The following is a 14,591-nucleotide window of genomic DNA, read 5'->3' as shown; positions in this document are numbered from 1 at the left end:
ATAATTTTCCAAGATTCTTTACAACATCTATTATTTAACAAACTTTAACTTTTGTACCTTCTTTCAGTAATGAATGTATGTACCTTGGGACTTAACACAGCTTTTTGCTCTGGTGATGCTTCAAAAAGTAGCCAGATTTAGATGCCTTGCCCTAATGTATCACCATAGTTTACTTAAGATTTTGAATATGTGAAAACTTTGGTGATTTTTTTTAAGTCTCCTTTGCTCAAAACCATGCAAATGGGAAAACAAGTACAATTTGATTCACACAAATAATCTTTTTACATATGAATGCTTGGGTCATAAAGAGCAAGAGATAAACAACTCTTATTAAGCGTTTCCTTTTAAATGAATACATAGAGATTTGACTTGCTACATTTATAGGAATTCACTCCCTTTGTCATACTTCGTTCCTTAAAATATTCACACACATGCACACAGTCATCACTGCAGAAATGCTGATTTTTTTTTTCTTTTCTGGATGGCTAGAGAGGAAAATTATCAATATTTCACACCAGTTTGAATCTGATAAAAATCTCTGAAAGTAAAAACGTTAGTAATAACATTTACACGTCTTCTTACAAATTACAGTGCAGTTTTCCCTACAATACCTCATTACACAATAACTCAGAAGGTATGAAAGTTATTTTTCTCTATTTTATATATGAGAAAATTGACATGCCAGAGGATATCCAGGTAGTAATAAGCCAAACTAGGACTAAAATTTAAGCCTTTGGACTCAGGTCTGTGATTTCTCACTCCATTAAACCACTTCTTGTGACAATTACTTGCTAAGGACTGTGTTCTCTAAGTAAGGTCTTAAAATATGCAGTTGAGGTGATGACCTTACACAAAGCTATCTTAATTTTGGTGTGAAAGCAATATATGTATGATTTATAATGAAAGGACTTTTTTTTTTTTGCAGAACTTCACAAAATTTAATCTTTATATCCATATAAGGGAACAAGCTGTTTAAATTACCTTTCAAGTGTGCCTCAAGGAAATGATCTGTGTCTTTTAAGATTTCAAAGAAGCATTCATGTCTAGGAAAAAGTATTAAGAAGGGCTATGATAAGTCACTTGGTCTGTTTCATCAGGTTTTTGGCCAAGTACCGTTAATAACAGTTCTGACTCAGAACACCCAGATGATGAAAGGCTATGAGGAACGAATGACACAGGAGTAGAAGAGCCTGTGACTCCAGACTGGCCTGGTATCTGACTCGTAACTGGACATTGCAGTATTTTAGCTTCTTGTTCTGGAAAGAAATTAAGAAAATTTCAGTGAGAGTATCTGTGAATATTCTGATTCTGCACGTCTGTGCTATATGCCACTACTGCCAAACGACAGGTTATTGTTGGCTTGGAGACAAAAACAAAGATAAAACTAGGAAAAGGGAGGGGACACTGATGTTGAAAAGGGAGGACTGGGGAAAGGATGGGCAGGCAAGTAATAGAAAGACAACAGCAAAATGCTTCTTTGAACAAATTAACTTAAATTTGGAGTGTCACCATGGGAAAATTGCCCTTCAAATTACCTTCATGATGAATTCAATGCCTTACTGCTGCTGCTAAGTCGCTTCAGTCGTGTTCCAACTCTATGTGACCCCAGAGACGGCAGCCCACCAGGCTCCCCCTTCCCTGGGATTCTCCAGGCAAGAACACTGGAGTGGGTTGCCATTTCCTTCTCCAATGCATGAAAGTGAAAAGTCAAAGTGAAGTCGCTCAGTCGTCTCTGATTCTTAGCGACCCCATGGATTGCAGCCTACCAGGCTCCCCCGTCCCTGGGATTTTCCAGGCAAGAGTACTGGAGTGGGGTGCCATTGCCTTCTCCACAATGTCTTACTAGTCAATGATTTTCAGGTGGCAGCATACAAAACAATCACCTGGAGGCTTGTTAAAAATACACAATCTGTTTTGTAAATTTGAGCTGGAGTGAAAGAAACTGTGTTTTTAACATAGCACCTGGGTGACTTTGATGAACTGTACTTTGAGAAAACCTGGGCTAGAAATTCTTATCCCTGGATGAGAAATTTTTTCTTGAAATTGTTTCCCACACCACTTCAACCCACATAAAGATCTCATACTTTTTTTTAATGTGTTCATGTTCAAATTCTATGTCAAATATCAGCATGGGAAACATTCTTAGTGTCTGGAGTAATCTATGGACCAACAAACACAATAAATTGAGTGACAGTTCAAAAATCTCATCTACCCAGTCATTTGTTTGGAAGTCAAAGATGAGGAAGGAAATATTAACATATCAAAGAAAGTGAAAGTTAGTCTCTTTGAGACCGTTTGTGACCCAATGAACTCTACAGTCTATAGAATTCTCCAGGTCAGAATACTGGAGTGGGTAGCTGTTCCCTTCTCCAGGGAATCTTCCCAACCCAGGGATCGAACCCATGTCTCCCACGTTGCAGGCAGATTATTTACCAGCTGAGCCATCAAGGAAGCCCAAGAGTACTGGAGTGGGTAGACTATCCCTTCTCCAGCAGATCTTCCCAAACCCGGAATTGAACAGGGGTCTCCCGCATTGCAGGCAGATTCTTCTCCTGCTGAGCCTACCTTCTAATATAATAGAAGATGTCAATTATTATCACTATAGCTCATATACTGTAATATAAATTTTGCTTTACACATTTTGATGAAACAGGTTTGAAATTTTTATTGAAATCATTAGGTCATCAACCTCATATGACAAAATTCCTAAGACAAACAACATTTGCATGTATATTTAAGAATGAGATTCTAAATTATTTGAAGTCTAATACAAACCAACCTATAGGCCAGTCACAGGTATTCTGGACTAGTTCCATATTTCGAGATAACTGTTAAGACATCTACAAGTCAAGGTGTGATACCTAGATCAGCAACATCAGCATTGCCCATTGTCCAGGAGCTAGTTAGAAATGCAGACACTCAGCATCCCCCCCACCCCCACTTACGGAAACAAAACCTTCATTTTAACATGGTCCCCAATGACCCATCTGCGTGTAAAAGCTTGAGAAAACTTTCTTTCAGCTATTTCAGAGTCCTTATCCTTTCCTAGTTTACTCAGCTTTGGACTAACGTCCAGCACCCCTCTCTGCTCCTCCCACATATCTACTTCCCCATTATTGTTTCAGTCACTTTCGGTTCCTTATTCTTATCTCCAAAAGGAAAACACAGATTCCAACTAGGTAACTCACAGACTTCATTCACAAGTTTCTATTAGCCAGAGAAAACCCTGCATCTTGATGATTAGTGTTTCTGAACAATATGCTCACAGACCTTAGCCCACCCAGATAGTTTCTTTAAAGCAGCAAGTACAGGAGCCGGTGTGGGTCATTTCCTACAGCTAGTCCAAGGGTGTTTACCACCGACTCTCCTACATCCTTGTTTCAAAGTCCTGCTTTGGCCTCTCTCGGTTTGTACGGGGTTGGCCAAAAAAACTTGGGTTTTTCCACAACATCCTATGGAAAAACCCAAATGAAGCTTTTGGCCAACCCAATACTTAAGTACAAAGCAGTCAGCCCATTAAATAATAATAAGCCCCATGTAAAAAGAACAATGCTATTACACAAAGCAGTATCACAGGCTCCCACATTTTCTGTTGCAGAAAGCTATTGCTCCTGCTAAATCACGATGATTACCCTGGAACCACCTGGGAATATGCTAATTTATGGCCAAAGCGATATTAGTTATTATTATTTAACTTTCATTATCTAAGTAGGCACAGTGCAAACCAGGTAGGTTGCTATAATTCTGTCTTCTCTTGGTAGAGACTGGGGAAAAGGATCTAACAGTAACGTAAAAAAGCTGCCAATAGTTTTGGTAAACAACACTGCAAAAGTCAGGCATCGTTTCTTATCTTCCAATTACTCCAGTTCCTATCATCAAGTTAGTAGATACAGTCATGTGCCGGGTGCCGGAGAGAAATCACTCAGGTAAGCTGAGGCTACTCCTTCTGTTTCTCCATCTGCTAAGCTGTTAACACGAAGACATATTGACAAGGGCTCAAGGAAAACATGGACTATTTCACCAGTAAGATTATGCTGCCCTAGAGACAGATGTTAGAAAGCTGTAATATTTAAAAATAAAGAGATAAATACATGCTTGAGAGGAAGGAATAAAATAGTTTTAGAGTTGGGAGAGAAAATTAAAAAGAAAAACAGTAAAGATGGAAAGATGGATGAGAGGTTTGTATTGTCAAATCCTCATGTAGGAAAAAACTTTTATGTCTGCCTCAGGCAATCATTTCCTATTAGGCAGGCATTTTTTTTTTTTTTTTTAGGCAGGCATTCATAAGAGTGCATTCTTAGAGTAGATTTGTAAGAAGAGCTTAGGAGGGCTGATTATGACTACAGAGAACAGATTTCTCTCTTGTCATCGGATGGTTAATGTCAGGGCTTTAACTTTAAACCATACACACTAGTTTTCATAAAAATTTAAACATGAGAAAAACTACACTCTATGGTAATTCACATTCAGTGAATAGAAAAACATTAAGTAATGATAACTGGATTTTATCTGGTGACCTCTGCTGCACTTCATCAAAAGTGGTCAAAATGTTTTGCCTTTACTTCTTTTTACTGGGGAAAACAGTAAACAGGATTATAACAGTGGGTTATATAAATATTTACAAAAGACATATAGTTGTCACGTGTTAACACATTTTCAAACTCGATTCTCCCTTTTTTGCTATTGTTTTCACACTTTTGTAAATAAAATGCAAAAAGGAGCAAGAGGAAAGTGAAAGAAATTTTGGCTTTGAATTCAAATAACTTGAGTTCAGGTCCTAAAAATTTACTTCGCCTCCTTGAGCTTCAGGTTCCCCATCTATAAAATAGGGATAATAATACTTACCTCCCACTTGCTGAGAGGATTAAATATACTGGTAATAAAGGCCCTAGCACTGTGCCTAAACATTATAGGCTCTCAATAAACGGCAAGTTATGTCACTAACCAAAAAAAAAAAAGACACTAAAAAGCAGATTAGACATTCCAATTTAATTACTGGTTGTCCTTTTCTTAAAATCTCCAAGTTCTGATTGCATAATAGAAGCCCTTACCACTTCCTCCCCCTGGGAAGGAGAATACCTCTTTAAGAAAGAAGAGGACGTGAGAGCGGACAGGTTCCTGGAGAAAGGAAGAGGAAACAGAATACTTCTAACAGAAGAGGTGAAAAAGGAAAAGGAAGGGGGCATGAGGTCTGACTTGATGGTCCTGACCACCCCCTCAAGAATGAAAACCCAGAGGAACAATGGCAAAAACTAAAAGCCTGGGAGCTTTGGGAGTTTTCCCTGTTTCCTGTTCTGTATTTTAGGAAGGGACAACCTTACAAGACAACCACACCCAACAAAGGACTACTACAAACACAATAAAATGGCAGGCATGGTGTGAGCAGGCCAGGAAAGGTTCGGTGATGGCAGGCCTCAAACTTCCTTGGCGCTTGCACAGCAGGCTCTTGTGTCCACGTATTCTGTCATGATCCTGGTGGGGTATGTGGAAGGTTGAGAGTGAGAAGCCATTGGGGTTGGCCTGAGATGACCCCAGAGCAGATGCTACAGAGTTCACGGGATAAGCCAGGCCTCAGAGAGCAGATGTGGTTGAGACACGAGGACCTGCAATGCTGTTGAGAAGTGAAAAGAGAGCAAGTGAGCAAAGGAGAGCTATAGACTCTGAGAGAATAAAATCTGGGTTTAACCAATAACAGATTCTGGCAGCAGATCAACAAGGCACTAATAGCCAGTTTAGACTCGCTATATCTCCATGGGGGCCAGTGAGAATTCAGATGACAGCACAAAGAGCCACACGTGAATCTGAGGCTCTCTCCCCTCTCTGTGGTGAAGACACATGAACTTTTCTTGACATCTAAGTGAGAAGGGGATGACAGAAGTTGAGATGGTTGGATGGCATCACTGACTCAACGGACAGGAGTTTTGGGTAAACTCTGGGAGTTGGTGATGGACAGGGAGGCCTGGTGTGCTGCAGTCCATGGGGTCGTAAAGAGTCAGACATGACTGAGCAACTGAACCAAACCAAAAAGCCATTTCTGCCAGAAGAGACAGGAGTGGGGAGAACAATTAAAGGCTGAGATCTACCCCAAAGATCTTATTTTAAACCTAAAGAAATTATGACACTTTTGCTTGCCATCTTCAAATTCTACCCCATCCTACTCCACTCAAAAAGAAACTTATCTCAAAAAAAAAAAAAAAAAAAGAGAGAGAGAGAGAAAAAGGAAATTTATCTCAATTCAAATGAAATGAAAAGCCTTTTTAGCTCTTGATAGCTAGATGCAATGTGTCCAATTCTAGAAGTCATATTTTCTTTCTGTGAGACCTGGATATGAAAGCAAAATACCCATTATGTCTCTTTATTCATAACTTAAAAGCATTCTAATTACAATAGGTAATAGGAAGTAGTGCCTTAAGTACACTTCCTCTCCTTTTCATTTTTAAATTCTACATTGGTAATTCGGGAGGGTCCTTCCTTCTTTCAATGACTATATACTGAGAACTTACAATGAAGGAATAATGTATCAGGAGTTAAGGAAATGAAGATAAATGGGACATGGGGGTTGTTGTTCAGTTGCTAAGTAATTTCTGACTCTTTGCAGTCCCATGGACTGCAGCATGCCAGGCTTCCCTGTCCTTCACTATCTCCTGGAATTTGCTCAAACTCAAGTCCATTGAGTCAGTGATGCCATCCAACCATCTCATCCCCTTCTCCTTCTGCCTTCAATCTTTCCAATCATGAGGGTCTTTCCCGAAGAGTTGGTTCTTTGTATCAGGTGGCCAAAGTATTAGAGCTTCAGCATCAGTCCTTCCAATGAATATTCAGGGTTGATTTCCTTTAGGATTGACTGGCTTGATCTCCATGCAGTCCAAGGGACTCTCAAGAGCCTTTTCCAGCACCAGTTTGAAAGCATCAATTCTATGGCACTCAGCCTTCTTTACAGTCCAATTCTCACATCCGTACATGACTACTGGAAAAACCATAGCTTTGACTATTTGTCAGCAAAGTGATACTTCTAATTTTTAATACACTGCCTAGGTCTGTCATAGCTTTTCTTCCAAGGAGCAAGCATCTTTTAATTTCATGGCTGCAGTCACTGTCTGCAGTAATTTTGGAGTCCAAGGAACTGGCACATGGGCCCTATCCTTAATAAGGTAGAAAGGTTTGTGTGATATGTGAATGGAATATATAAGTTAAAGAAAAACTAGTGGAGTATTGCTTCCCATTACTGAGTAGCTGCAAATAAAACAACAACACAACCTTAAAATTGTCAAGATGCATTGTTTTCCCATCTATCAGATGCACACAGAAGTAGTAAGATAAAGGCTATTAGGCACAGGCCAGTTACAAAGCATTTTTGTACAAAGTCATAATTTTAGAAAAGCCAAAATCATAATTACAGAGAAGTCAGTTCCCAGAATAACAACAGTGAATCAAACAGGACAGGCAGAGGCATATAATACAAAATGTTATTTTTGAAAAAAAGTGTATTTGCTGTCATGGAAGATGTGGGAGAATAGGCCAGAAAGTCTATCATCATTACCTTTTTAATTTGTTTCAAACACTGTTAAAAGAGGCATGCAAAAGAAGTTATATAAAAACCAATTCTATAGTTCTTTTAGTTTTCTCAGTAAATATTGCTTGATACAATTAAGACATTAAGATAAAATATGAATATTATTAGTCCTTAACTTATTAGCTTATTAAGTTCAAATTCTTACACTACTAGGATTCCTTAAAGACAGGCAATGGCAGCCTGAGAAATATGTTAATTGTTGACATGACCTTCCAAGAACAAAATAGAATTTTATGACTTGGAACTTAAAAAAAAATCCTATGATAGTCTGAGGATTTCAGTCTGAAGAAACAGCACTGCAGAATATTTCAGGAAGGCTCTTTGAACCACAGCCATTCACAGAATAACTGTTGTTATCGTCTCTTCCTTACCTCTTCCACCATAGAGCTCCTTAGCATGAAGAGTATAACATTTAGGAAAAGCCTCTGCTTTTGTCAGTTACCTCTAACAAAGTTGGTATTTCAGTCATCCTAAATATATACATGGCACACTGACTGAAAAGTGACATTGTTAGAGATTATAAATAATTCAACAAATGATATCTATCTGATTAGTATTTCAAAACAGTATTTTATCTCTTCCCACCTCCCCTCCCCTCTTTATCTTTATACAGTGCAGCAGCATTTGAAATCTATGGTTTCTGGCATATCTGGGGTAAGGTTATACTAGGAATTTACCAGACCTGTCAGTCTCTAACTTTCTTCCATATTTCATTATATCATTCCAGTTATAATTAGTTGTCTGGTAAAATTAAGAACAGTCTATTTCAGTGAATGCTCATGTGAACATTTAACAACTTTTTGTTAGGATGACAGCTTAGCGACAGAAAGAATAGACCAGAAAGGGAGAGTCACTCAAGTAACCTTTGTTAACTCAATATTGCCAGCTCAATGGAAAATTCTAAGATTCTGCATTTTTTCCCTTTTTGTTATTAATCATCCACATATTTCTTGTCAGGAGCATCAATTTGATGGCATTCCTGCCTTAACTAGCATGTTTTGAACTGACCTGTCTTCATTGCTATGGCTCCTTAGAAACTCCGCTGTTGACGAGCATTGATTCAGCTGAATGCTTTGACATTCAGCTTGTCAGTGAAAGCTATTTTAATCATTAAGATGCATCTCCCTTCCAAGGCTGCAAACTGTTGCTGCTCATACACAACATTCTATCACTTGATTACTGTGGAGAAGAAAAAAAGGCTGGATGGTTACTATCACTGCAGTTTGAAAGCGAAAATTTATAGAATAAGTAACTGTGTGTGAAGCATTGTGCTCAGCAATTTTCAGGCATTGTCCACTTAATCTTCACCCTGGTGGAGTCCCAGGATCTGAGTTTGCTTCCCTGTTTTCCACTTACTGTCTGAATGACAGGCACTTCTCATCTGTAAAATGGAGCAATGCATTCTGCATGTGTGTGTGTGTGCCAAGTCACTTCAGTCATGTCTGACTCTGTGTGACTCTATGGATTTTAGCCCGCCAGGCCTCACTGTCTGTGGGATGGATTCTTCAGGCAAGAATGCTGCTGGAGTGGGTTGCCATTTCCTCCTCCAGGGGATGTGCCCAACCCAGGGATCGAACCTGCGTCTCTTATGTCTCCTGCATTCGCAGGCAGGTTCTTTACAAATAGCACTACCTGGGTACCTACTTTAGAGGGATTTTAGGAGGATTAAGTGAGACAATTCACAAGTAGTCCCTATAAGAGTATCTCTGACACAGTGTTCTCAGTGACTTTTATTACCATTTTGTAGAGGAAGATATCCGGTCTCCTTCACCAGCTGCCCTATTCACCATCACTTCTAAATCTTCTAACTCTGTCTCCATTGCCCAGACCCAAAATAAGATAAGGGAAAATGAAAGGTTATTTCTTTCAGGACTTTCTTCTGTAGGTATTCTAACTCCAGTTCCACAGGGGGAATGCCACAATTGTGGCTGTATAATACTTCTGTTGTATTAACCTTTTTAATTTTTGTCTCTATTCTTTCTTTCCTCACAGAAGTCTTTTCCCATTCAGGCAGCTAAGTGTATGTCCTAATAAACCCCTGCTGAATGGGACAAAGGTGAGGGATGGTAAATGCAGCTTTAGACAATTTGGGGGATTTCCATGTAGAGGGGTCAATTCTTCCAGGCTTTAACAAGAGGCATAAAGGCAGCAAGGTGGCAGGGTCCCAGTATCCCATGCTGAGGTTTGTGCAGAAGACAAGTGTGTCGTGTGACTAAGCAGACAGCTCAGATAGCCTGGCAGAATTTTCTGTGCCACGTATGGAGAGGGAGGGTGCAGCAGAGAGATCCCAGGCTCCTAGCTGGGCATGGAAGCAGAACTTCTCAAAGTCCAGAGCACGACTGGGGTGGTTCCCACTGTTGCAGAAATGATGCTGTGTGGTTACCAGAACTCATTCCTTTTCCTCCCAGGCATACAACTAAACTACACTATCTAATCTCCCCTGCAGGTAGTTAGGAAAATGAGACCGACTTTTAACACCTAAATAAACCTCCATGCGTATTATCTTCCCTTATCTGCAAGTTGAATGTATATGAACCAGTGGAGGACATATGATTCTAGAAAACGGGACTGTATCAGGGGCTTTTAGCCTGGGATCCATTAACTGAATTTGGGAGAACCATGAACTTGGATTTGGAACAACAACAACAAAATTCTGGATTTTCACTAGCCTCCATCTGAAATTTAGCATTTCCTTCAATAGGCATAGTAGTGTGTTACAAACCTTGTGACTTTATCACCAATACAAATCACAGGTTTTCATATTACACTACAGCTGCTGGAGGTATCTCCAAATAGCATTTACACTCAAGTTTCTTTTAACTGCATAAATATCTTAAGACCCTGATGTTGGGGAAGATGGAAGGCAAAAGGAGAAGGGGATGGCAGAGGATGAGATTGTTAGATTGTATTACTGACTCAATGGACATGAATTTGAGCAAACTCTGGGAGACAGTGAAGGACAGGGAAGCCTGGCATGCTGCAGTCCATGGGGTGGTAAGGAGTCAGACACGACTTAGTGACTGAACAACAAAATAAGTCTATTTTAAAATAATTTGACAACAGTATTAATAAAAATTGGTTTCCTTTGCAATCGCACAGATTTTCAAGCCTTTAAAAGGCAGTTTTCCAGGTGTCCTTAGGCTTCACCAGATTCCTAAACAGGGCTAAGGAGCAGATTAGAGTCCTGAATGACTTCATGGAGAAGGGCCTTTCTTTTCCTCTCCCCTCCACATCCCTACCACATCGCTGACTCATACTGGACCGTGATGTGAGAAAATGTGGGTTACTGTTTTCAGTTATTGAGATTTGGAGATTAATTTTTAGAACAACTAGCCTCCGCACATTAATACTCTTGCTACCAAAATTGCCCCAACATGGCAGAGAACACCTGAGACCTGAAGAGGCCTCTGACTGGAGAGGACCCAGAAGGGGCTCATAAGGACCAAAGATTAGATGGAGCCAACGGAGCTGTCTCAGCAGGTTCCAACATGGAAGGACACTGATGCTAAGTACAGGGAACACCTCTTTCATCTTAGAAATAAAGTCCGATTACAGTAATATAAAGAAACATTTCAGTTATTCCTGAATTTGGACACTGAGATTTGTAACTGCCACACAATAATTTTCTTACAATTATTTATTATTTTCTCTTCCCCTGCTAAAGTGACAGTTATTTTTGTTTCTCATACCAGATATTAAGCAATCTCCAATTATCTTTGCTTACTTAAAATCTTACTCAGGTATACTATAACAACTGAAGAGAAGCTGATAACCACAAAGATAAGATGCTATATAATGTAAACATCAGCCTGTCCTAATCACTGGTGTATACCAAGCTCCAAGTCTCATGCCAGGCATATACAAATTTTTATGAATGAGTAAATGAATCCAATGGCATTTAATTATATGCAGTGTGTCACTCATAACTGGACTTTGTTACGTGAAAGTTGCTGCCTTTTTCATATATAAGGGTAAGGTGACTAGAAGTTAAAGCTTCTAAATTGACCCTTCAAATTGTTAAGGCGTTACAACGTTCTTTAAGGGAAATTAAATAGTCTTTTAAAACTACTTTTCAGTGACTGGTTAATGGTTAGTATGAAGAACAGTAATTGTTTTGTTCTTTGACTTTTTATGTTGATTTTCACACATTATAGAGTGAAAAAAATAGCATAATGAACCCCCCAAGTACCCATTACCCAACTTCAACAATTATTACATGTTGTCATTCTTATTTTTTCTATTTCCCCCTCCATGAACCTCTTTTGTGTGTGTGTGTGTGTGTGCGATTTTGCTGGAGTATTTTGAAGTAAATCCAAGGCCTCATATTATTTCAACTCTAATTACTTCAATATATATCCTTAGAAAAGACCCTGATGCTGGGAAAGATTGAAGGCAGGAGAAGGGGATGACAGAGGATGAAGTGGTTGGATGGCATCACCGACTCAATGGATGTGAGTTTGAGCAAGCTCCGGGAGTTGATGATGGACAGGGAAGCCTGGCATGCTGCAGTCCACGAGGTAGCAAAGAATCGGGCACGACTAAGTGACTGATCTAAACTGGTATCTTTAACAGATGAGGGCTTTTTAAAACAATACTACAATATCATTTAGCTCACTTAACCAAATTATTAACAATTCCTTAATAGGATACAATCTGTGTTCAAGTTCTGCCTAGTTGTGTCAAAATGTCTTATATTTAGTTTGTTTAAACCAAACAACCTCCATAACAGTTGTATATGGTTAGTATATCTCTACAACTTGTTTTAACAGATAAATTCCTCCTCTCTTTTTAAAAATGACATTCATTTGTTGGAGAAACCAGATCATTTGTTCTGCAGAAATTTTCTCATTCTGGATTTGGCTGATTGAAATTTAACATGTCCCTATGTTTTTTTTTTTTCCCTTAAAAAAATGTTAGATCCAGGGTCTTCTTTGGATTCAAGATACATTTTATACAGACACACAATATTTTCTTTGGGCAAGAATATTTCATAGCTGTCACTGTGCACTTCCTATTGGATTAGGAGGCACATAATATTTGTCTCCCTTATAGTGATGCTCGACCCTGGGTTGAGAAGATCCTCTGAAGGAGGGCATGGCAACCCACTCCAGTATTCTCGCCTGGAGAATCCATATGGACAGAGGAAGCTGGTGGACAGTCCATGAGGTTGCAAAGAGTCGAACACCACTGAGCAACTAAGCACAGCACAGCACATAGTGATGTTACACTTGACCAGTGACTTCAAGTGTTGCTAGCTTAATCCATCATTGCAAACTGTCCCAACTTTCACCTAATGCCATCATTCATTGATGACAACTGCCTGATCTATTGTTTCAAGAGTTTGAAAATGGCAACTTTATAACTCTAGCATTCTTTCTGCTTTTATTAGCTGTCATTCTATAAAGAAGAAATTTCTTTCATAAACTATGTGGATATTCTGAAATACAATTGATATCGAAAAGGCAGGATAAATGTTGTTTATTTTACTGAATTTAATCTACTTTCAGCATGGAATCCTATTAACTTCCTATAATGAGCAATGAGTTTCCCCCAACCCACTCTACACTCCTCCCCAAGGTCAACAGGGTGTTTTCACAGTGAAATCCATTGGGGCTAGAATGGGATGGACTCCAGTGACCCAAGTATGGTGCAGGAATTCAGGGGAGATAGGAACTGGGTCGAGGAAGTGAGAACACTTACCTTAAGCAGGCTCTAGGAGGTGGAGTTGGAGTCTTCTGAATTGTCCTGGGCATCGGGGCTTTCCGTGGATTCACTGGGTTCCTTGCTGTCACTCCCGCTACCATCAGTGGCCGGGTTCTTCTCCTCTTGACAGGCCATTTCGGAACCAGGAAGTGTGCTGCCCTGGGTCTCCTGGTTCTCCCTGGAGCCCAGCACCACATACCCGCCCTTCTTCAGCTGTAACTGCCTCCTCAGCTCATCTGCCATCTGCGACAAATCCCGCTTCATAGCATAAGCATCTTCTCCATCTGCATAGTATCTGGGTTCCACCTCACTAATCTGAAAGTTAAGAGTGTTAGAATAGAGGTGCAAGGCTGCCCGGTTACTCTTCCTGACGTGCAGGGACACGTACTTGGCACTAAAGTTCTCAGTCATGGCCCTGGAGGCCTGGTCCATAAGCTTCTGGGCTAGGCCCAGGCGCCGGTGGGAACGCTTCACAGCCAGTGAGGTTATGTGTCCGTGAGGGACATCATCTGGGTCTTCCTCCATTTTGGCCAGGACGTAGCCCACAATCTTCCCGTCCTCGTCCTCAGCGATGTAAGAGAGCTGGGGCCAAGAAAGGCCATGGTAGAAATAGTATTTCATCTGGTAGTTCTCGGGAAGGCAAAGGAGGTTGCAATGTTGCATGTTCATCAGGTCGTCTGGCCGAGCATTGCGGATGTTCATGATGGTGGCAAGCAGCGAGCCGGTTCTGACGGAGGAGACGGTGAAAAAAACTACAGCCGCCAAGCCCTGTTTGCCTTGGTGGAGTTTGAGTTCACAGGACGGAAGCTGCCGGGCTGGAGAGTGCGGAGACTGGTTGGCTGGAAGGCGGGATGACCAGCAGACGGAAGGGGCGGTGCTAAGTGCTTCCGGAAGTGCGCACCTAGTCCCAGCCAATGAGGTTTTTCACTTCACTGTGCATGTGCGCACGCATGGCTTAGGGGGCGGAGCAGTAGAGTTCCTTATGACCTCAATGATTTTAATACAATGTTTAATGTATGATCTGTTGCTGACATTATTTTCTTATTTGTTCCAGCTGTAACTTTTTAATTTGGATATATCTGTATAAATGTTCACAAACTGGATAAGCCCATGTAACCACAGTTTAGAGCAAGAACTAGAACATTTTGCAATTGCAAGCACCCCAGGACACCTTGACACCACCCCTTTCCAGTTCTCCCTGTCCCATGTCCCAAGTGTAACTATGACCTAGATTACTAACAGTCTTTATATACATGAACTCACAGTGCAAACACTTTTTGTATCTCCCCCCACCCCCACCCCCACGAACTTCCCT

General features: G+C 40.4%; 1 protein-coding gene across 2 annotated transcripts; it reads right to left on the bottom strand.

Annotated features, from left to right (window-relative positions):
- Nucleotides 1-525: 525 nt before the first annotated feature.
- NAA11 (N-alpha-acetyltransferase 11, NatA catalytic subunit) lies at nt 526-14,170 on the bottom strand. 2 transcript variants are annotated; one of them, XM_044945740.2, is made up of 2 exons: nt 13,274-14,170; nt 526-1,256 (listed from the first exon to the last, which is right to left on the bottom strand). In XM_044945740.2, the coding sequence occupies exon 1, from the start codon at nt 13,976-13,978 to the stop codon at nt 13,286-13,288; it is 693 nt and encodes a 230-aa protein (XP_044801675.2). In that variant the 5' UTR covers nt 13,979-14,170; the 3' UTR covers nt 526-1,256; nt 13,274-13,285. The 2 variants fall into 2 exon arrangements, with proteins under 2 accessions (XP_044801675.2, XP_006053806.3); XM_006053744.4 differs by lacking the exon at nt 526-1,256 and adding an exon at nt 2,640-5,611 and having other exon boundaries at nt 13,274-14,165.
- Nucleotides 14,171-14,591: the final 421 nt, after the last annotated feature.

Source organism: Bubalus bubalis, chromosome 7, assembly GCF_019923935.1.
Source record: "Bubalus bubalis isolate 160015118507 breed Murrah chromosome 7, NDDB_SH_1, whole genome shotgun sequence".
In the NCBI taxonomy this organism is placed as follows: Eukaryota; Metazoa; Chordata; class Mammalia; order Artiodactyla; family Bovidae; genus Bubalus; species Bubalus bubalis.
Note: the sequence above shows the minus strand (reverse complement) of the source record. Positions and strands in the feature narration are given on the sequence as shown.